The sequence below is a fragment of the Salvia splendens genome, chromosome 22, assembly GCF_004379255.2.
Source record: "Salvia splendens isolate huo1 chromosome 22, SspV2, whole genome shotgun sequence".
In the NCBI taxonomy this organism is placed as follows: domain Eukaryota; kingdom Viridiplantae; phylum Streptophyta; class Magnoliopsida; order Lamiales; family Lamiaceae; genus Salvia; species Salvia splendens.
Genome location: NC_056053.1, coordinates 17,726,461 through 17,750,578, shown reverse-complemented (window position 1 = coordinate 17,750,578; position 24,118 = coordinate 17,726,461). Strand labels below are relative to the sequence as shown.

Here is a 24,118-nt window from a genome sequence, read left to right as displayed (position 1 = left end):
ATGTATGATTTAGGAATGTATCTTATGACGTGGTTATGTGTTATACGTTGATGTATGCTAAGGTGTTGTTTCGTTATGGTTGTGAATGCGGGATGGGTAAATTAAAGGGACGATGAAAGGAACGTTAGGGCATGCATGATAATTGTTGTAATGGAAGGCTGATTGTGTTATATATTTATGGTGTTGACAAGGGTTGTTGTGCGTACGTGGGTACGAAGAGCAAGTGTTTCAATAAAGTTGTGAACAGTGTTTTGTAAGCAATCGAGGTGGGCTTTCTCTTACTGAAACTCTTTAACGTTTTCAAAAATATGATTGTGGAGCTATAAGGGTAGTTTAAAGTGTTATGTCATGCCATGATTGTTTTGATGTGAGATTGTTGCCTGATGCCTAGTTCGTTTGAGCTTGCTCCGTTAGGCTACAGGGCTATGTTGAGATTGTGCTTGATGCCTAGTTTGTTTGAGCTTGCTCCGTTAGGCTATAGAGCTATGTTGAGATTGTGCTTGATGCCTAGTTTGTGAGTTCGCTCCATTAGGCTATAGGGCTATGATAAACGAATTCGGGTCTGAGTAGAGCCGCAAACCCTATCAGGCTGTGTACACAGGTGGGATCGGGAGCCGTCCTTGCAAGTCGGCCGGTCTCGTGGGCGAATAGCGTGGCCACACTTTCGTCGCACTATGGTAAGAGGATGTGATTGATTGATTGTTGAGAAAGTGGGGAGATTGTTTTGACCGGCCGGTCTGTGAAAAATGTTTTCGTGATACTCGTGATATTTCTTTAATAAACGTAAAAACTCGAGTTCACTATGGTATGGATGACATAACTTTTATCAAATGTTTTGGCATGTGTCCACTGAGTATATCAAGTACTCAGCCCTGCATATGTTTTCTTTATGTGCATGTTGAGCGGGATGTTGCGGCGGATGTTGAGTCGAGCCTTAAGAAATTTCCGGATGCGTCGTGTCTTCATACATAGGCGTCTCCCTTTGACTCTCTTGAATACTTGTTTTTCCGCTGCCTTGTTTCGAATCGTTCTTGATAAAGTCTTTCGTTTTGCCCCACACTACTTTATGACATTAATTACCTTGAGATATTAACCCGTTGCTTAATTGTTCAATCGATTCAAACTTTTCTTTTGAAGCTTTGTTTAAGATGTTGTCTTTTTCATTGTTTCCCCTTCTTCTTCCCCGCTCCCTAGTCCCTCCCCTCGTCACGTTTTCCCCGTCTTCACTATCCTTAGTAAGGGCGATCGTGACAGTAAGTATGGATGTCAATCGGGTGGGGCCGTCGGGTTTCGGGCCAGCCCTATTCGGGTTGTGGGTCTATCGGATGTGGGCTAATCGGGTTGCAATTTTTATATATTAGTTAGAAGAATGTGAGACATATTTTTATATATTAGTTTTATAGTATAATATATAAGTGGAATGAGTTAGTGGAACATAAGATCCACTTATCAAATACTCCATAATAAAGTGAAATGAGACATTTATTGACGAGCGGATGGAAAAGGAAAAATGAGACATTTAATGACGGATAGAAGGGGTAACTTTACTTAGGGCATCCGCAACGGCAACTCCGGAGGTGGCGGCTCCGGCGGATGGGATCTCAACACATTTAACGATTGGGAGACCATAGACAACACACTGGGTGGTTCCGGTTTGTCGACGCCGGACACCTAAGGTTCGGCGACGCCGGGTGGGTACCACCCACCCACTTTTAACGTGGATGCATACGCTCGTCCCTCCGCCCCGCGGTATTCGCAGGGATTATCCCAGATTCGGGAGGATTTCCCCGTTGAACCCACTCTAGGAGTAGGCGGAGGCGGGGGAGGAGGCGGAGGCGGAGGCGGGCGAAGCTCCAGGGCGGAGTCGGATGCGGGCGAGGAGGAGACAGAGGAGGATCTAGGCCGACATCCGTACAGCAACAACGAAACGATGGCGGTGTACAACGCCTGGATCACTGGCTCGTACGATCCCATCGTCGGGAATCAACAACCCAACAAGTGCTTCTGGGAAAAGGTCACCGAGATCTACCACCAGATTAAGTCGAAAGGGTCCCCGAAGCGCACTTATAAGATGCTCCGCTCTCACTTTGGCCGAGTCGACAAACAGGTCAAAAAATTATGAGGCATCTACTCGACCGAAGCGGCGCACTACCAAAGCGGAGCTTCGGAAACCGACATTCTGAGGGTGGCTTTGCGTGTCTACAACCAGGACACCGGTAAACAATTCAAATATGTTGATATTTGGCAGGTCGTCAAGGACGAGGAGAGGTGGGCCGGCGGTGTCCGCTCCAGCTCGGGCTCAACCTCAAAGTGCACGAAGCACACAACGAGTGGCCAATACTCGTCTGGTGACACCGGTGAGGGCAGCGGCGCACAAGAGGGTGCACCGCACGAGTTTGCGGGCACGACCTTCGATGCCGCTGTATCCAGCCGTGGGCGCCGTCGGCCGCAAGGGACCAAGGCGGCGAAGGCGGCTAGAGCGAGGAAGGGCCGAGGCGAATCAAGCCAGGAGGGCTCGGGATCGGGCTCGGAGGAAGCTCGAACACCCTTATGGCGGTGTACATGACCGCCACAATGGCGGACACTTCCCGCTTCTCGCCCTCCCAATACTAAGCCTGGTGGAACGGAATTGTGTATATGCAGCACAACTTGGCCTTCCGACTCCCCCTGCACTTCCACCGCCTTCGGGGGATGATTCGCCGATAGAGTAGTTTTTTTTCTTTAAATTTGTATTTTAAATTATGCAACGTTTAATTTTTTAGGATTTTAATTGTGTGTTTTTATTTTTTTAAATTTTAAGTTGTAATTTTTTTTATGTTGTGTGTTTTTTAATGAAGTGTGTTTGTTTTATTTGAATTGGGTTGGAAATAAAAATAAAAAATGAAATTGAATGAATAGTAATATAAGGAACGGTTAAGAGGAACAGATAAGAAACGGAGAGTTGCATGTTCCGTTCCTTAGTTAATGAATAGAGTAAAAAAGTACAGTGAGGTCCGCAAATAGTAGTTTAATGAACGGTATAGCAACAACGTTGTGATAGCCTTATGACTTGCTTATATAAAGCAGAATCCACAAATAATTCCAGAAAAATGACACTGAAAAAGCAGATATGGTTGATACTAACTTTTTCACAGTAAATAATGTAGTAACTAAATAAAATACGAATAGGAACTTTCATTCTATAATTAACTTGTATTGTGCAAAGAAAATTCTGTAATTTATAGTTGACCACCCATGTTACAAAATTTATTTGAAATTATTAATTGCCAGTTTCTTATAGAAGTAGTATTGTTTATGTGGTTTGAGTCATATGGAAGTATCGCTTCTCTTGATAAACTGAATATAGTATAATTTAATTTCTTTAATTCTTATTTAATTTTATTACTTGAATATTATTCATAACATGTAATTATTGTTTTGATTATTTATTGCATAAAAATTATAATTAGTCTAATATTTTTTTAAAACTTATTTATTTGCTTGATAGGTGATCGGTTTGATTGATTCTAATATTTTTTTAAAATTATTCTAATAGTAAATTAAACTATAATACTATGGACGAATGCATATCTAGCAACCAAATACAATATATTTATAGTCCAAATAAAAGTATGAGGTTCCTATTTCCAAAACCTTTTCAATTAACCCTCTTCCAAAAACTTTTCATTTTCCCCACTTTTCACTTCTCCAAATTTTATAACCTCCGTAATATTGATATTTAGTATGTTTATTAATAAGCTGGGAATTTAATTAATTGATAAACTGATTAATTTCATAATGTGAGTGGATCCATTTTAGACAAATAACTATAATGGTGTTCGTTTAATTCTACAGTTAATGTAATGTATAAATAAAATTTTCAAAACTTATGAGTAACTAATCTTTTGTTGAATGCATTATCGTGATAGGTTTTGATCTTCTATGAATTAACATTAGATATTTTGTGATAATTGTTTCTTATTACTCTCTCCGTTCGTGAATAAGAGTCTCATTTTACCATTTTAATCTGTTCGCGAATAGAAGTCCCGGTTCACTTTTAACATAAATGATAATAGGCTCTCACATTCCACAACTCATTCCACACACATTTCATTTAAAATTAATACGGAGCATATACTATAAGTATGACCCATATTCCAATAACTTTTTTCTATCCAGTTTTCTTAACATTTTTTAAAATCCGTGTCGTAAAAAAATAAGATTCTTAATGGCGGACAAAGGTATTTGAATATTGATGTGTATTTATTAGTACTATAGTGATAGTTTTTCTAATTTCATTTTATTAATTTATAATCTAAAATCACTGTTCTTAAATTTTTTCAGAAAATTAACCTTATTATTGAAACAACATTATTAATACGCGGAGTACTTTCTTATCAATCCATAGTATTTCCTCATCCACTACTAGAAAATCCACCTTTCATGGCACCTGGAACTGTCAACAAAAGTATATTATTATGACACTATCTATTGTGGCACGTTATTCAAGTGCAGCACACGGTAGATGTAAGGATAGGTTTAATGTAAGGATAGAATCTCCAAAACTGCACCTCAACATGTCGTGAGAAAGAACATGTAATGGCAATAAGAAGTTCCATACAATGTTTATCTAAACTACACTAATTTACTACACCTGAAAATTTGCAAAATAATCCTATAAATATTTGTTATTACAATTTTTCTCTGTTATATTATTTAATTTATATTTCCACCTACAAATTTCTATAAATTATATTTCCATCCTTTAAATAACTATAAATTATATTTTCATCCATTATATACTTATACCTTTTATTTTATAATATGCATATCTAAGTTTTCACTTCCAACATACATAATACATAAATCATATGAACTTTTAATCATTCAACAAATATTTATATACAAGTGTTTTGAATAAATACAAAATTTGAAAATACAGAAATCCAAGTGTCTATATGCTTCTACTAAAACTATACATTGTATATTCGGGGTGTCTCAATCATTGAACCCTAAACCCTAAACCCTAATATACATTGTATATTCCCAATCTATCCGAAGAGCTCAAATTATTTGTAGATGCATTGGTTGTCTCTTTAGAGAATGAGCTGTGTGCCTCTTCTACCTGTACAAAAAGAAAAAAATATACTCCCTCTGTCCCGCTTTAGCAGTCCCGGTTGATCAATTTCGGGTGTCCCGCTTTAGGAGTCCCGGTTGAACTCGGTGCATAAAAATTGATGTCCACTACATCAATTTATTTATTACATCATTTAAAGTGGGACCCAACTTCCACTAAATCATTTATTTATTACACACTTAAAAGCAAAAATGTAAAAAAGTTGTTTAAAAGTGGGACCCAACCTCCACAACATCATTTATTTATTAGCTCTCCAAATAGTAGTAGTATTCCAAGTTATATGTGAAATAAATATGAATATGCACAAAATATCAAGTTCGTGTGCTCCCTCCCTGTAACAGTCACAAACACAAACATATCCTTGGTTAAATAATCATCTTCCTTACAGTATAACATAAACTTACTCTCGTACCTTAAATGTAAGAATCCTAGGATTGGAAGACAACTCAGTTCTGCAGTCAATGTCCCACAATCTGCCAATGTTGTTACTTTATTTCCCTGCTGTGCAGCAAGTTTATCACTCTGAAAAAAAATAGTATTACAACAACGATGGAATAGTGATTCTCAACTACAACATGCTTATCTCCATATAACCATTATACTGAAATAACTGAAATCAACTAATTCATCAACTTCATTAACTTATTAAAGCCACATAATATCATCACTTTTTAGCTTTGTTCTCTCATCTGGATTAAACGTTTGGAACTAAGGAAATCTTTCTTCCTTCAGAGTCTTCCATAATATCAGCATTATCGATTGTCAAATCAGTCTACACAAATACACAAAACACCAAATTCCAATCGTAAAATTGAGATCACATCAACCAAAAGGTCAACTTTAGCAAACAACAATCAACACTGCAAAAAATATTACAAGAATATTCAGTAAGTATACTTACGTAGGGATGCCAGTACTATGTTAATAGCTTCAGATCAAATCTGTCACCCAATATACAAGATAATGTAGCTGAATCTCAGCGAAAACCCAGCCCAACCATCATCAGGTTCTCCACAAACCAATCAACCTATTTAACATGCACATAAATCAAATTTCATCTATCCGATTATACAATTGTAAAGCCATTTCGTCATTTCTGAATATTAAATAAAAATGACGACTTTCAAATCTAGCATTCTCAAAATTAAAGAAAGATTAAGCACGTTATTTCTAGAATCTTTAAAGAATTAGTAGACAGAAACTACAATGTATTTGGCAGTTTAGAGGAGAATTGAGGAGACAGCGGATCAGCTCGAGCGAGAACTGATGAAAAATACTAACCTTAAGATTAAGTTGAGTTTCCCTCTTGTGAAAGAAGTACCACCATTGATAACACATATCATCGCTGCTTCTACAGATTTTACTCAAGTTATGATCGCAATGAAATTAGATAATGAGAGAATTGATAAAAAAATCAATGTTTTAAAACCGGACCGGCAAGCGAACCGGCGTCGTTACTGGTTCACTGGTTCAACCGGTTCACTGGTCGAACCATTGGTTGAACCGGAATACTGTTTATACATATATATTTATTTATTTAGTAGTAAATAAGAAAATATAATTATATGTTTTATCAATAAATATTATAGTATTATACATTTAATAGTATTATTACATAAAATAAGTCTTGTACTAGTATATTAGAGTATTTACTGACGTTAAGTTTGAATACAATAATAAATTATAATACACAATATTAAAAACCAGTATTAAACTCTATGTATAATTATAAACTCCTATATTGTAAAATATTAGTGATTGTAAAAAAATAATTAAAATATATGAAATATATTATTATTAACAATTTCTTAAAAGAATATAAAATTAAAATGAATTATCTTAAAAGAATACAAAATTAAAATGAATTATTAGTTTCGGTGGAAAGAATTTCAGATTTAATGTATAAGGATAATTAATGTTCATAATATTTCAAAATGACCATGTGGTGGAGTAGTAAAGAAGTTGGTATTTAGAGATGATGTCATGTGTTCAAGTCCTAACAACAATAAATTTTAAAAAAATATTTTGAAAAAGTGAAAACCGGTTTCCGGTTCACTGGAAGGACCTGAGCTAGGGCAGCGAATTCGGACCAAGTTATATTGAAGATAACCGAACCTATTGGATCAGTTAGCAAATGTCGTTGACACTTGATTGATGCAAACTCGCTCTCGCTCGTTTCCTACCAAAGTAATTTGTAAACTCCTGATTTTGCACTACTTTAACAGTAAAGCGGCAAGTTCGGGGTCGATCCCACAGAGAAGTTGGTATGTCGAGTGTGTGAGTAGTGAACAGGGGGTTGGCTGCTGCCACGCTTTAACTTGGGAGTTTTTAACTACTGATTTTATTCTAGGCAGAATTAAACTTGCTGACTTGATCAAGGTAAATTTAACTACTGGGTCAAGTGAGTTGCTGGTTTCCTCTTTGGTACTGCGGCACATAATTCATGATTTGATTATTGGGCTGTCTTCCCTGGTTGCTAAACTGAGGGACTTGGTGTTGGTACCCCCACTCTCCTTCCTGTTGTCGGCTTGACCAGTTAGACTGTCCTCCACTTGACCATCCTGCCTGACCTCCCTGCATTCTGTTCCCTCCAGTGTTCGGCCTCTCCTGGATCCGAGCAGGCCAGTTGGGCTGCCCTTCAGAGGGTTGTATCTGCTGCGTCGAGGGTGGTTGGCTTTGATTTTGGTCAGTCCATCGAAAGTTGGGGTAATCTCTCCATGGGGCGTCTCTTTACTTTCCTTGGATCCAGTTGCCATTTGCGTTCCTGTGGCCAACGACATTACCTGGGGCAGCGGCTCTGCCTCAGGGGGGAATTCACAGTAATAATAATGATGTTCTTCTGGTGGGGACGGTTTCGGCACATACTGTGTCTCCTTTGGTGCAGGTGGTGGTGGCGGTCTGGCTTTCTCTACTGCCTCCAGCAGCTTCTTCTCCATTTGCTCGAATCGAGTTTTCAATTTGTCATCGTTGCACGCCTCTGCCACGTGCACTACTCCTCTCCTATACTGTCCTCGAGCTGTCTCGTATGAGCGTTTAGCCTCAATAAGCCTCTCCAGGATGTTTTTGTGGCTTGGCTGAATGGGGTTTTGAGAAATCCCCTTGGGCTGCGAGGTTGAGATCATTCTTGCTATCCACAGTGAGTCCGCCATAAATGATCGAGTAGATCTCTTTCTCCTCCATTTTGTGGTTGGGGCATACTTGAAGCAACCCTTGGAATCTGTCCCAGTATTGGCCGAGGGGCTCATCGTACTCCTGTCTGGCTTCGGTGTTCTCCCGTTTGAGGGCACTCGTCTTTGATGCTGGAAAGAAGCGGTCTAGAAATATCATGTGGAACTCAGCCCATGTTTTGATGGATCCTTCTGGCAGTCTGGACAACCATACACCCGCATCGCCCTTCAAAACGAAGGGAATGGCTTTGAGGCTGTAATCTTCGGACGTGGACCCAGCCGGCACGGGCTGAATGTCACAGTATCGGCAGAACTCCTCCAAGAAGGCGTACAAACATTCCTTTGAAAGACCGTAGAAGTGGGACAAAATGGCCAGTACTCCTGATTTGATCGCGATGGTCCGCATCCCAGGAGTAGCGGCAATGGCATGTGTGGGCTCCTTCTCATCATGAGCGTGCAGAGAGCCGATTCCAGAGTCGTCAGCGACAAGGGCCATCTATGCTTCTATTTGTTCTGGTGGTGGTAGTAGTGTGTTATGTTCAGTGGCTGCTGCTGCTTCTAATGCTGCTCTGAAACGGGTGGTGACAACGCCGGCTTCCTGGACTCTCCAATGAGCGTTGGCACCTCTGTATATAAGAGGGTGATTCCCGTGGCCGCCGCAGTGGTACCTTCTCATCAACAGCAGGAAAAAACAAATGAGAAACGAAAAAAAAGAAAACTATTTACTCCTACGCACTACGCACAAACATAAAGTAACACCATGCTTTCCCGCCAACAGCGCCATTTTGGAAGGACCTGAGCTAGGGCAGCGAATTCGGACCAAGTTATATTGAAGATAGCCGAACCGATTGGATCAGTTAGCAAATGTCGTTCCGACTTGATCGATGCAAACTCGCTCTCGCTCATTTCCTACCAAAGTAATTTGTAAACTCCCAATTTTGCACTACTTTAACAGTAAAGCGGCAAGTTCGGGGTCGATCCCACAGAGAAGTTGGTGTGTCGAGTGTGTGAGTAGTGAACAGGAGGTTGGCTGCTGCCACGCTTTAACATGAGAGTTTTTAACTACTGATTTTACTCTAGACAGAATTAAACTTGCTGACTTGATCAAGGTAAATTTAACTACTGGGTCAAGTGAGTTGCAGGCGAAAACAAACTTAAGCAGTAAACGCGAGGATGAAAGCGAAATAACGTTGATTAAACTAAAACTGAGAAAGGTACAGCGAGAAATTTAACTAAGCTTAACACTTCGGAAACTATGAAAGCAAGTAAAACCGAGAAGAATCTCGGCGGGAAACTTTAGAATACGCCGACAGATAACAAGTATTCTGCAGCGCTTCTTCAATCGCCCTTTCTAACTAAGCAACACTTTATCTAAGCTAAGCTAAGCTATCTACAGAACTGAACTAAGCTAGAGAACTGAACTAAGCTAAACTAGACGGAAAGTAAAGGATCCCCCCTTTCTTGTGATGTCACATCCTCTATTTATAAGCTCTTCTCGCCCTCCAGCTGGATAACGATCTTGGCATGGAATATTCACTTTCACTGAGGATGAGCGACTCATTGATTGCTACGTGCATTTTCTTCTAGAATGTCGACGATTTTGCGAAACAGATTCATGACTCAGCTCCGTCCTTGCGTCTCATATGCCAGCACGTGTCCCCTTCTAGAACGTTGTCCTTGATAACAGAATGGTGCGCCACATCCAGCTCATTTCCTCACGTGCCCTTCTTCTGGAAGCCAGTGGTCCCTGCCTAACTGTTTGATTATTCCCCTTGATCAACTCCCCTGATTTATTGGCCTTTTCCGCCGATTACACTTGCTTGATCAGTTTGGCTTCGTTGCCTTGGTCAAGCGGCATTTCTGCACAATTAACACTTGTTTTGCGCGATAAACCTATCAAGTAGTACACATTTTACCCATAAACCGATGCATGAAATATGCTTTATCAAACTGCTCACACTTAAAACTGAAAAAACACTAACTGACTAACCTAGTAACCAACTTAGGGTTCCCTCTTGTGAAAGAAGAGTGAGTAACAACAACAAATTTTAATCCATCACTCTAAACTATCAATCTCTCTGGTTATTCTCACATCTCACAACCAGCTACTACTCATCAATTTCAACAATAAATATAGTTTTGGTATAAAAGAACAATAAGTGGAGTACAAAATCCATGTTCAAGGGTAAGCTTTAGTACTATGCACTTGGGGAACCTGTAAACACCATGAATAGATGCACCTACAATCACAACCGTGGATATGGCTTATTGATTAGAGTAAATCATCTATATCTGTTGATTAGTAGATACACACCTGACACAACCCAACTCCGACAAACTCAGAATTTTAATTTCCACTTACAAATTTTGCGCCCATACATATATTAGTAAACTCCCTTACAAATTATACTTTAATTTCCACTTCTATTCATAGATATAGACAAATGAAATCACTGCATCGGAAAAAATAATTCAATCACAGCAAATTTCCTTGCAAACAGATGACTAAGAAAATTCATAAACAAAGACAAATGATAATTTTCGTAAATGAGATATTTTTCGAATCATGTCAAAAAAAATCGAACCTTGAATACCCCAGAAGCTGCGAATACTCAAGAATTATATGCTGTGCAAATTTCTGCAACTGGCCGTGTAAATCAGTATCCTGATGAAATTGGGGATCAATCATCAATGGAATGAAAATTAGGATTTGGGGATTATTTGAAATCGAGGGCGGTAGAAGGTGAATTTGGGAGAGAGGGAAACTGAAATAGTTTAGCGCTTCTTGTTTTACTTTGTTTATTTTAGTTATGGTTTTTTTATCTTAAAATTTTAAGTTAAAAGTGTGGCTAAAAGGGTCTCATTGTGGCATTTATTTAAAACGTAGTAATATTGATTGAAATAAACATAGTGAAACGTTGGTGTATTGATAAGCAATCTTTCATGGCAATGTTTGCGAAGTGTCAGTAGTAAGGTGTTGTAATAGGCAATTTTTCTAGTCGTTATTTAGTATGACCCACATTCCACAACCCTTTCCACTCACATTTCATTTAAAATTAATAAGGAGTATATACTATAAGTATGACCCATATTCCAATAACTTTTTTCCAGCCATTTTTCTTAATATTTTTTTAAAACCCGTGTCCTCTAGAAATAAGATTCTTAACGGCGGACGGATGTATTTGAATATTAATGTGTATTTATTAGTACTATAGTGATAGTTTTTCTAATTTCATTTTATTAATTTATAATCTAAAATCACTGTTATATTTTTTCAGAAAATTAACCTTGTTGTTGAAACAACATTATTAATACGCGGAATACTTTCTTATCAATCCATAGTATTTCCTCATCGTCATTTAGTATGACCCAAATTCATTAATGTGTTTTCTCTTTTAAGAATGTCACTTTAGTCAACAAATTAAAAACCCATAAATTAGTCCAACAGAATACAATGGGATTGAACTGGAAATTTACATCCTTAAAATGTTTAAGTATGGTTGATTCTAAATAGCACAAACCCAATAGGTTTGAACGTTTGATCCGAAAATGAGTGATCCCTTAGTATTATGTTTAGAACTTCACAACTTAATTATTTTATAGTATTTCTGAAAGTTAATATAATACCTTTGTCGTATGTAGACTTTTTACAGATTGCGGTAATCCCCAAGGTACACGTTTTATGGAGATTAAAATAAATACTTGCAATAAATAATATACATATATACATGTAGATAATAGATATCTCTTTAGAAAAATATAGATTTTTTTGTAACCGATCGATAATAAGAAAAAGATTTGGTAATAGATAGTATCTCCTTAGATAAAGTAGATTTTTTTTGGTAAGCGATCGATAACAAAAAAGATTTGGTATTGATCCTTTTTTACAGATTGGTAATATATATAATAGTATATGCACAACACAAATACTACTAAATAAAAGGTAGGATTGAGGATTAAACTAACAATGGCGAAAAGGCTACGGAGGCGACAGCAAGTCGAAGATGACAACACGGTAAAAATCTCCGTAATTATCATTATTGATTGTTGTTTATGTAAGCAATATTTAACAAATAGGTCACATATGTGACAGTGTCGAGTTTTCACTTTGAGGGTGATCTAATTAGCATGCTTCCCGACGATATATTATTGTTAATATTATCTTCGTTGAGCTTGAAAGAAGCTATAAAGACTAGCGTGCCCCGGCCTCTCTTCAGTTGTTGTTCGTCATTCGAACATTGTATGCATCAAGTATGCTGGTCTAGGTACACCACAATGTCGTTTTAAGCTCGTCGATGTTCCTCATCTTACTCAGCTCTGGATCCAGGCCGCGCACGGCCAGGAGATGTTGTATTATATTATGAACATCACACGCATTATAGACATGTTTGATTCCGTGCTTCCACAACTACACACGCTCAAGATATACTCCAACTACACAATTACCCGCGATGTAATGTAAACTTTGATTGATTTGATTTTCAATAAATTAGCTATATAACATGTTAATTAAGATGGTATACAGGAAATTTTGAAGAAGATGATGCCTCAACTTAAGGAATTGGTGGTGGTGGTTCAGAGTGGTTATAGTGATAATTGTTCTCTCATGCCAATAATAAATTGGTTTAAAGTGGCACCTTGCTTGCAAAGATTTGTCCTAGAGGTAACTACCTATTCCTTTCCGAAAAAATAATAAAATTTAGTTAAATTCTGATTAATTTCGTAACTTATAAAAATATACTATATACATTTTCATTAATGGTGGAAATTTGGTGGTCGAAATTATTATAGTGAAATAAAAGTGGCTGTTCTTTTATTTATTTTTGTCTCAAACTAATGATGGGAATTAAAAGAATGGAAAAGTATAATATAATTAATAATTTTTTTAAAAGTTAGGGGATTGGCTTATTTATTTTCAAAATTTTCCGTTTCCAATTTCTTTTATAGATTACATTGTTGATTGATGATTTTATAGGCGTCACACGAAGATGAGAGCAATGCAAAAAATAATGTGGTGTGGGGTGAGAAAAGGGATTACTTGATTAATGGTAGTGATTATGATGTTTCGGAGATTAACAACAGTAAGAAAGTTGAAGGGGCTTATTCTCACATCAAGGAAGTAGAGTTTTTTGGGTATCGTGGAGTGCGTAATCATCTTCAAATTATTAGTCGGTTGGTGCGACACGGTGTTGCACTAAAGAAGATAGTCGTGGATCCGCGATCTTTCGAGCTACGTAAGAATATGCCGTGGGATCGCATTTATCGAAATCAAATGGAGGATGAAATAATTGCAAGGGAGCTTGCAAACAAGCAACTTAAACATCTTACTTCAAGAATAAATGTCAACATTCTTTAGACTAGGATTTGTGAATTTCATATCTCAAAATATCAAAATTTTATCCAGAATATTATGAAATTATTATAAACGTTACATGATTATCATTTCTCAACCCATTCATACGTGCTTCACAGCTAATGAATTAATGTGTGAGCAAATATCATCACACGAAATTATCTACTTTAATGTAGTCTTTTGTTTCGTTTAGAATTAAGCAAACATTACTTCTCAATAATTGGAATAGTTAATTGTTTAATTATTTGTCACAATAATTTTCCGCATGATGGTGTATCTGTTGCCCCCATTTCCATCACAGGAATAGCCATCACCTTTGGAAGGCTTCTAGGAGTTGGGAGGAACGTCCAAGTCAAAGAAATTTCCACATGATCTTGACGCCATGGCAAGAAATCCTTCCAGATAGTCACCAAGAACTTATTCCCCACAAGTCAATGAAAACTGCCAGTACTTTTGTCTCCACAAGCCTATATCACAAAACAGAGTATGCTAGAGACTAAGTGTAAGCAGTAGTGTACCACTTCTGCAATTTGGTTAACATAAGTGCTGGAGATCAAGGAAAGTATCGAGAATATTCTGCAATCAAGGAGATGGCACAAAATCAGGACAAGATTTGAAGAAGATTTTAGCCATTTAATTAGGAAGATTATTAGGAATCTCTTACCATGTATAGCTTTTCCTTAGGCTATTTATAATGTACTCCATCATTGTGAATAATATAATAAAGATTTATACCTTTTCTACATGGCATCAAGAGCAGGTTTTAGGCTCAGAAACAAATCATCATAGCCCCAAATATACCTTTCTCGACCAATACAGGCGAGAGATTAGCCCAGAAAATGACAAACCAGAAACTGAACCTATTGCCGAAAAAATCAGATCAAGCAAGAGTGTTACCGTAGCCTTCAAACTGAATGGCTCAAATTACTCACTGTGGGCACGATTGATGAAGGTGTCCATTGGCGGCAGAGGAGTCTACCGCCATATCTCTGGAGTACCATCCCCACCAAAGCCAAGGGAGGTCGGGTTTACCGATTGGGAAGAGATAGACTTAATCTTCTCTTGGATTATCGACAACATGGAAACCAATCTCATAGCGGACTTTGCGCATCACCAAACGGCGAAGTCCCTATGGGATACGCTCGCTGTGACTTTTGCTAGTTCATCGGACTCGTATCTAATATACGACTTGCGAGACAAGGCAAACAAAATATTACAAGGAGACACAACACTAGAAGCTTACTGGAGCAGGCTACACGGACTATGGATCGATCGATCGATGCTCACACAAGACGGTCAATTGTTGTGACAAAGGAATAACACAGTACCGGGAAATCAAATCGGAACTACGATTATTCAAATTTCTCACCGGACTGAACGAGAAGTATGACTGGATCCGACGCGAGATCCTCAAGGAGGATCCATACCCCTCAGCCGACGTAGCATATGGATGGGTGAAACGGGAGGCAGCTCGACTCAAAATCATGTCGCCGGCATCCGATTCAAACTCCACAGCCGTCGGTAACGAAACATCATCGGGGGTCGGATTTGGATTTGGAGCTCGAGAATACCGCACATCACAGCCGCAGAACAGGAGTCAACCGCCAACGTCGCGCTCCGCCGCCAACCGCCGGGGAAACGGAAAACCGGATAAGTCCAGACTCTGGTGCTCCCACTGTGGGATGCACAAACACACAAAAGAGACGTGCTTCCAATTAGTGGGATATCCAGAATGGTGGGAAGATGAGAAATCTGGGAAGGCGAGAATCGCCATTGGAACGGACAGTAAAGCTCTGCCCGAAGGAAACAGAGAAACGACGGGGCTCCAAGAGAGAGGACCAGATACCGGCGGTCTCCCAACCGGCGGCGGCAGGTGAGGCGACAATGGTGGTGGTGGGAAGACGGCAGAGGCGATGGTAGCATCGCTTCAATTGGATGGAGGCGGAGAAACCGGAGGTAACGGGTTGGGGATCGAAAGTCCTAACCCTTTTAATTATCCGATTTCAACTGAGTCTAGAACTTCTGAATATTATGCAAAAATACCCCATCTGGAGAATATATGCAAATTTCGGCCCCAGCTTAGGAATAATTGCAAATTTTGCCCCCAGCTTAGGAATAAATGCAAAATTGATCCTATTATATGCAAAAATTCCTTTGCACCTTTGGAAAATTATCATGTGCTTTTGAGGCCCGGAATTGTGATATAATTGATGATACGGGATGGATTTTTGATTGTGGGGCCACCGATACCATGACATACGACAAGAATGATTTTTTGGAAATTCATAAGACAAACAAGTCGCATATTAAAACTGCGAATGGAGGGGTAACACCAGTTGAAGGGGCAGAGACTATAGAAATTTTTCCTAATGTGCATATTTCGAATTGTCTTTATGTTCCCAGACTATCTCAGAAATTGATGTCAATTAGTCATGTGACTAAGGATTTAAATTGCACGCTATTAATGCATCCCAACTTCTGTATGTTACAGGATATCCGGACGGGGAAGATTATTGGACGTGACACTGAACGTCGTGGGCTCTACTTTGTGGACGAGATTTCTCGATAAGATGGTGCGGCGATGCTTGCTCACGGATCCGCCACTCAAGATACTTGGCTTTGGCACCGACGGATGGGCCATACCTCTCAGGGTTATTTGAAATCCTTATTTCCTAAACTTTTTGTTCCTAAAGACTTCTCATGTGAAGCTTGTGTTTTGGCCAAGAGCCACCGAAACTCTTTTAAACCAAATGACACTCGTGTTGACACTGTTTTTTCCTTGGTTCATTCTGATGTGTGGGGCCCGGCGCCTGTAGGGACTAACCTAGGTTTTAAATACTTCGTGATATTTGTTGATGATTGCAGTAGAACTACTTGGGTATATTTCATGAAACATAAATCTGAGGTGTGTGACAAATTCATGTTATTTTACAAAATGGTTCAAACCCAATTTCAAACATCCGTGAAGATCCTACGGTCTGATAATGGGGGGAATTATTAAATAGCTCAATGACTAAGTTTTTTAGCGATAATGGGTTAATTCACCAAACTTCATGTTCCTACACACCAGAACAGAACGAAGTAGCGGAAAGAAAAAATCGAATTATCCTTGAAATGACCCGAGCCCTCCTATTCGACTCAAAAGTTCCACAATCTTTTTGGTCTGAAGCAGTAGCCACCTCAGTTTACCTCCTCAACCGACTCCCTACAAAGATACTAAACCGAAAAACCCCGTTAGATCATCTCTCTACCTTAACTGAAATCCCTTCAGCTCTTTCCTTGCTACCAAAGACTTTTGGCTGCTCCGTTTATGTGCATGTCCCAAAACACAAAAGGCATAAGTTTTTCCCGTGTGCAATTAAGTGCGTTTTTGTGGGGTATGAGATCAACCAAAAGGGCTATAGATGTTATGAACCCAAGACCAAACGGGTTATTACCACCATGAACTGCAACTTCCTTGAAACAGAATTCTTTTACCACCTTGGGACTCAGGGGGAGAGTGTGAGATAGGGGGAGACCCAAGAAAATGACTCCCTTCGATGGTATGGGCCAAGTAACTTTGAATCGGAACCAACAGAGCAAGCTGACACCATCCATGAGACAATTCCGTCTACAGAATCGAGACAAACAACGCTTCCGCCGCGCTCCTCTGATCCAACCGTGACGGAATCCGAGGTAATATCTAGCCCAAATCCTGAAAGTTCAGATATTGTTTCTGACCCCATTAGTACAGAGGGAGAAGAAGAAGAAGACACTACCATTGATCAGGATACAAGACAATATGTACTCCCCCCACGAAGTACGAGAGGAGTTCCACCCAAAAGGTACTCGCTTGAAAGGATTGGGAAGAAAAACAGATACTCAGTGGCTAATTTTGTTGAAGCTAATATATCCAAAATGGCGAAGGCATTTCACACAGCATTGTGTGAAGAGGAGATTCCTAGAACCTTTGAAGAAGCCTTCAAAATAAAGCACTGGAGGGAGGCAATGCTCGTCGAGATGAGAGCGCTAAAACGAAACGGCACTTGGGAGGTCAGCCCATTACCCGATGGGAAACATACAGTTAGCTGCAGATGGGTCTTCACAATCAAACGGAGACCAGATGGGAGCATTGAGCGATACAAGGCTCGATTAGTGGCAAAGGGGTATACGCAAACTCATGGAGTTGATTATTCAGAAACATTCTCCGCAGTCACAAAAATTACCACTATAAGAGTTTTACTGTCCATTGCAGCAAACAAAGACTGACCACTTCATCAGTATGACATCACCAATGCATTCCTTCATGGAGAGTTGAAGGATCCTATCTATATGGAGATGCCACCAGGCTTCACAGAGGATTTCGGACAAGGCAAGGTGTGCAAGTTAAAGAAAACTCTATATGGATTGAAGCAGTCCCCGAGAGCTTGGTTCGGGAGATTCACGGAAGTAATGAAACGATATGGCTATTGGCAGAGTAACTCGGACCACACCCTTTTCATCAAACGGAGAGGAGAAAAGATCACTTGCCCGATAATCTACGTGGATGATATGATCATTACGGGGGATGATACAAAGGAAATAAAGGATCTTAAAGGGGGCTACCGAGTTTGAGATGAAGAACCTAGGAGATCTCAAATACTTCCTTGGAATCGAAGTGCTCAGATCTGGAAAAGGAATCTTCATCAGTCAGCGAAAATATGTTCTCGACCTTTTGACGGAAATAGGGATGCTCGAGTGCAAACTAGCAGATACTCCTATGGTGCAGAACCATGGCCTTCAAATAATCAAAGGAGCGGTATCAACTGATCGAGGGAGATACCAAAGGCTGGTAGGGAAACTCATCTACCTATCACACACTCGGCCTGATATTGCATATGCAGTTGGGGTGCTTAGTCAGTTCATGCATAACCCACAGGACGAACATTGGGAGGCAACACTTAGAGTAGTGCGCTACCTGAAGGGAACCGCCGGACATGGAGTATTGTGGGTGGCAATTTGGTCACTTGGAGGAGCAAGAAACAGAAAGTAGTGGCTCTCTCGAGTGCAGAAGCCGAATTCCAAGGCATCAAAAGTGGGCTGACTGAAATTCTTTGGCTAAGGAGAATAATGAAGGAGCTAAACTTGGAGTCACAGAAGACTTGCAAGTTACTTTGCGATAATAAGACAACGATCAGCATTTCGGAGAATCCAGTACAGCATGATCGAACCAAACACGTCGAGATTGATCGACACTTCATAAAGGAGAACCTTGAAGAGAAGATAATTGAAATTCCTTATGTGAAATCTGAAGATCAACTAGGAGACATCTTAACCAAAGCCGTATTTGTAAAGAATTTTCAAGATGTTTTGGGCAAGTTAAGTTTCGGGAATCCCGTCACTTAATTTGAGGGGGAGTGTTGGAGATCAAGGAAAGTATCGAGAATATTCTGCAATCAAGGAGATGACACAAAATCAGGAGAAGATTTGAAGAAGATTATAGCCATTTAATTAGGAAGATTATTAGGAATCTCTTACCATGTATAGCTTTTCCTTAGGCTATTTATAATGTACTCCATCATTGTGAATAATATAACAAAGATTTATACCTTTTCTACAATAAGTTCTCTGGCACTCACTTTGTAAGACAGATGTTGCACAATAAATATTTTTATAGAATCGTAGAAAAAAGTGAGATTTCAGACTCGTGAGGTTTTTTTTTTTGGATTATAATTGTTGAGGATAATTTCAGGATTCCATTGATTGATAAAGTAAAGAAGGATGTTTAACTAATTCAAGTAAAGCTATAGTGGCGTTATGTGATTTATATAGAACGACCAATCATCGTTTTGTGATTCAAATAATTATGCTAGCCTTGATATCCATAGGCTTTCATGCTTGATATGAATCCTTCATATCTCCCGTTAACCACTCAAGTATCTTCTTGTTTGCTGCAAAAGATAGTTGTTTAGTTGTATGAAGAATTTCCCTCCACAATAACTCAAACTGAAGTTCAACTTGCTTTTATGTCTTTCTTTCCTGCCTTCTGCAGTATAGATACAATTTAGTTTTTATTTTATTTGAAATGTTTTATGATATTTATCTATTTGCCTTTGTTTGCAATCCTCCTATAGACCTCAAAGCCCCAACTTTAGGTGAGGGCCATGCATACAATTGCATTTCATTTTGCTGATTATAGAGATAAGATTGTTCTAAATTAAATTAAACTAATCTATGCCTGATTACAGCATATTATTAATACAATGAATCTAATGAGCAATATTTTATATTAATCATATAAAATATTAAATAAACCAAATTCGAAATATATAATAAAAGTAAATATCATAATTAATATAAAAATTAAATACAATCATATAAGAATTAGAATGTAAAAAACTTTATAAAATGGCCCAATAAACATTAAAACACCTACCCAAGAAAAGAATAACATTATACAATAGCCCAAACCAATTTAGTAAAATGGCCTATAATGCTAAAAGTTACTGGCCCAAACAATGAGCCCCAAACAAATACAGTGGATTAAATTAGTAGGCAGATAATATAAAAATAATACTGTAGTACTTTTTTGTATTGACAATGATCTAAACTCCGCATTTTTAGAAAAAAGCATTTGTAAATATAAAATAGGGAAAACGCAAAAAAAAAAAAAAAAAAATGAGAACAGTAATTTTGCATTTACGACGGAAATGCAAATGCAATTGCAATTGCAATCAACAAAAGTGGAAAATAGAGCAATCAAGAAAACTCAACATTTTTACACTTTTTGTAACTGAGTCAACTTATTTTGTAACTGGAAACCGTAGATATCAACAATTAAAAATTCGAGAAAAGAATTCTTCCGCGCGCAGAAATTCCTGCATAAACCAAGAATAGAGAAATTATTAATCACTTAAATGTGCTAACATAAAATTACCTAAAATAAATCAATAAAAAATCAAGAACACCAATTCAAACCACTAAAACTATACCCCAAATTAATCGTGTTTTAGACAATTAAACCTATAAATCAAACCAATTGAATTTCAAATGATATTCAAACCTAAAAAATTAAAAAAATATTCCCAATATTCAATTAAAACAAAGCAATCAACAACGAAAGATCAATTAAGTTAAATTTGAAATGATCCAAAAATATTCCCAATCAGATGGAACACTATTTGAATTATAACACACCAATCAAGAAGCCTAGTGTTTAAATTCAAAACGATCCAAAGATAATCCCAATTAGATAGAACACCAATTCATAAAATTTAAAGCAAACAAATCAAGAACCCAGTGATAAATTCAATTAAAATCTACCTGAGATGGAACGCTCTCAGTCCGAATCCGAGTCTTCTTCTTCTGGCACATAGTCAGAATCATCTTCATCGCTATCCTCACCCTCTTCATCTTGATTGGGGGCAGCGATCTCGACTAGTTCTACCTGCAGTCTGCTATTCAACGCAATCTGATACAATTCTGGACTGTTGGTGAGCACTCTCATGGCCAAGTTACAGCGCTCTCGCTCAATCAGATTAACTTCCGCTTCCTCTCTAATAAACACAGTTTGGTCGGTGAGCTTGTTGATTATGCTCATTCTCTGGGCTTGCACAGATCTGCGCTTCTCGCGTTCTTCAAGCAAACGGCCGTTGTTGATATCTTCTTGAGCTTTATCTCTCAATTGACGCCCTTTATCTCTCAATTGACGGCGACTTAGAGTCAGATTGTTGGCGGTCAGTTCCCTAATGTGGTGTCGAGATCATCCATTACCTGAGCGAAACGGCGGAAATCTTGAGCCGCCATCGCGGGAGAGTGAGGGTCGAAGGGAAGGGAAGAAAATTATATATATATATATATATATATATATATAGGGTAGTGATCAAGATATAACTAATCTTAAGTGTATAACTAGAGAACAAATCTCAGACACAAATCTTAATGGAACAAATATTATTTATTTTAATTATATAAAATAGGCCAAGGGTATTTTAGAAATTACAATATGAAATTTAAATCTGCGTAGGTTTCCTTTCTTTCTCCTTCAAATCTGCGATCAAATATCCATTGATTTCCTTCCAAATCTGCGTAGGTGCAGCTGCTGGCGTAGCCGCAATGCTCGCCTTGCTTCCGCGATCGCGGGGGTGGAATTCGTGCGTGGAGAGCATGACGGCGGGGTGGCGATCGCGGCGTGGCCTATGCATTCCGACCAGCCGAGCAACGCCGCGCTGGTTGCAGATGTTTTGAAGACGGAGATTGTGGTGAGGGAGTGGAAGGATAGGGCGGGAGTAGTGAAGGCGTCGTTGATTGAGAGTGTCGTGAGGAGATTCATGGCGTCGGAAGAAGGGTGTCGGATTAAGGAGACGGCGGAGAAGCTGGGCGCCGCCGTGAGGGAGGCGACGGAGGCGGGCGGCGTTTCGAGGATTGAGTTGGATTCGTTCATTGCTCATGTCATTAGATAGGATGCATGCCCCATTACATGTCTACGTAATTGTTATCGTATTCTACTATTAGTATTTATTTTATGAAATATAAATTGTTACTATACTAGTACAATAATATTATGAGGATTATTTTGATTCCACCTATGAGTTCCTTATATATAAATGTAAAAACTTTGATTATTGAGTTGACGAAAGTGGTAACCAATATATACGGTCCTAATAATTTAACACATCACTCTTATTATGATATTACTTCACTCTTGTTTACAAAACACATCACTCTTAGCGTGATTTTACTTCACTATTGTTTACAAAACACATCACTCTTAGCGTGGTTTTACTTCACTATTGTTTACAAAACAGTGATAAACACATCACTCTTAGCTTGATTTTACTTCACTCTTGTTTACAAAACACATCACTCTTAGCGTGATTTTACTTCACTCTTGTTTACAAAACACTTCACTCTTGTTTACAAAACACATCACTGTTAGCTTGATTTTACTTCACTCTTGTTTACAAACCACATCACTCTTAGCATTATTTTACTTCACTCTTGTTTACAATACACATCACTCTTAGCATGATTTTACTTCACTCTTGTTTACAAAACACATCACTCTTATTATGATTTTACATCGCTCTTGTTTACAAAACACATCACTCTTATTATGATTTTACTTCACTCTTGTTTACAAAACACATCACTCTTAGCATGATTTTACTTCACTCTTAATTACAAAACACATCACTCTTAGCATGATTTTACTTCACTCTTGTTTATAAAACACATCACTCTTAGCATGATTTTACTTCACTCTTGTTTACAAAACACATCACTCTTATTATGATTTTACTTCACTCTTGTTTACAAAACACATCACTCTTAGCATGATTTTACTTCACTCTTCTTTACAAAACACATCACTCGTAGCATGATTTTACTTCAATCTTGTTTACAAAACACATCACTCTTAGCATGATTTTACTTCACTCTTGTTTACAAAACACATCACTCTTAGCATGATTTTACTTCACTCTTGTTTACAAAACACATCACTCGTAGCATGATTTTACTTCACTCTTGTTAACAAAACACATCACTCTTAGCATGATTTTACTTCACTCTTGTTTACAAAACACATCACTCTTAGCATGATTTTACTTCACTGTTGTTAACAAAACACATCACTCTTAGCATGATTTTACTTCACTGTTGTTAACAAAACACATCACTCTTAGCATGATTTTACTTCACTCTTGTTTACAAAACACATCACTCTTAGCATGATTTTAGTTCACTCTTGTTAACAAAACACATCACTACTAGCATGATTTTACTTCACCGTTGTTAACAACACACATCACTATTAGTATGATTTTACTTCATTATGGGATTTAACTTTAAGTAATAATTGTAAGTAATTTAAATGAAGAATTATGAATTCCCTGTTGTGTTGGAATGTCACTGTCCCACTCACCAGCTTCTTCTACACATCTTATTTTTTAGAGAAAGAGAGCAACTACATACCTAATGAAAAGATTAAACATTGCAATTACATCTACAATTCCCATCAGGATTTAAATGAAACAAGCAAAAAACAATGTTCATTAATCAAAACACAAGCTAGCTAGGCAGATCAATTAGAGTCCTCGTTTGATCATATCTAAAAACCTCTGATCAGACTCTTGCCTCTGCAATCTCATATTCTGGTTGAACTTGTTGATAAACGCTTCTGGCTTCCACTTGTTTGTTGAAAGCCTCCACATCCATCGACAGGATCCCCTCCTCATCCTCCACCGCCCTCACTGCCACCTCCATGTACTCCACGAACACCACCCTGTTGAAGTGATGCTCCGCGTACATCGGCCACGCCGCCATCTGCTCCACAAACTTCACCACCATCCCCCTCCCCCATCCGCTCCACGAACCCCGCCGGCAGCAGCTCCTCCAAATCCGGCTCCGGCGGCTTCAGATACCGCCTGCTCCTCCGTCGGCGACGACCTCACCACCCATAAAAACCTCTCTCGCTCCTCTACACCCCCACTGCCACCTCCCTCAACGAGAAGAAGAGAGTAG

The 24,118-nt window shown here is 38.6% G+C and overlaps 1 protein-coding gene and 1 long non-coding RNA gene across 2 annotated transcripts; one reads left to right on the top strand and one right to left on the bottom strand.

Moving 5' to 3' along the window:
• The first annotated feature begins 232 nt into the window (after window positions 1-232).
• LOC121787075 lies at window positions 233-13,817 on the top strand. Its single transcript, XM_042185693.1, has 4 exons — window positions 233-266; window positions 12,174-12,298; window positions 12,809-12,946; window positions 13,259-13,817. The coding sequence occupies exons 2-4, from the start codon at window positions 12,251-12,253 to the stop codon at window positions 13,637-13,639; spliced, it is 567 nt and encodes a 188-aa protein (XP_042041627.1). The 5' UTR covers window positions 233-266; window positions 12,174-12,250; the 3' UTR covers window positions 13,640-13,817.
• Window positions 13,818-20,285: 6,468 nt separating this feature from the next.
• On the bottom strand, window positions 20,286-21,482 carry LOC121786368. The gene is made up of 2 exons (XR_006047144.1): window positions 20,918-21,482; window positions 20,286-20,472 (listed from the first exon to the last, which is right to left on the bottom strand). It is a non-coding gene; the product is annotated as an uncharacterized LOC121786368 (long non-coding RNA).
• Between the last annotated feature and the right edge of the window lie 2,636 nt (window positions 21,483-24,118).

Bases quoted from the DNA above. Each gene is read 5' to 3' on its own strand.
- LOC121787075 (XM_042185693.1), top strand. From the start codon at position 12,251: ATGGCGAAAAGGCTACGGAGGCGACAGCAAGTCGAAGATGACAACACG. The intron at 12,299-12,808 runs GTAAAAATCTCC...GATGGTATACAG, and splicing joins AAGTCGAAGATGACAACACG to GAAATTTTGAAGAAGATGAT. The intron at 12,947-13,258 runs GTAACTACCTAT...ATGATTTTATAG, and splicing joins TGCAAAGATTTGTCCTAGAG to GCGTCACACGAAGATGAGAG.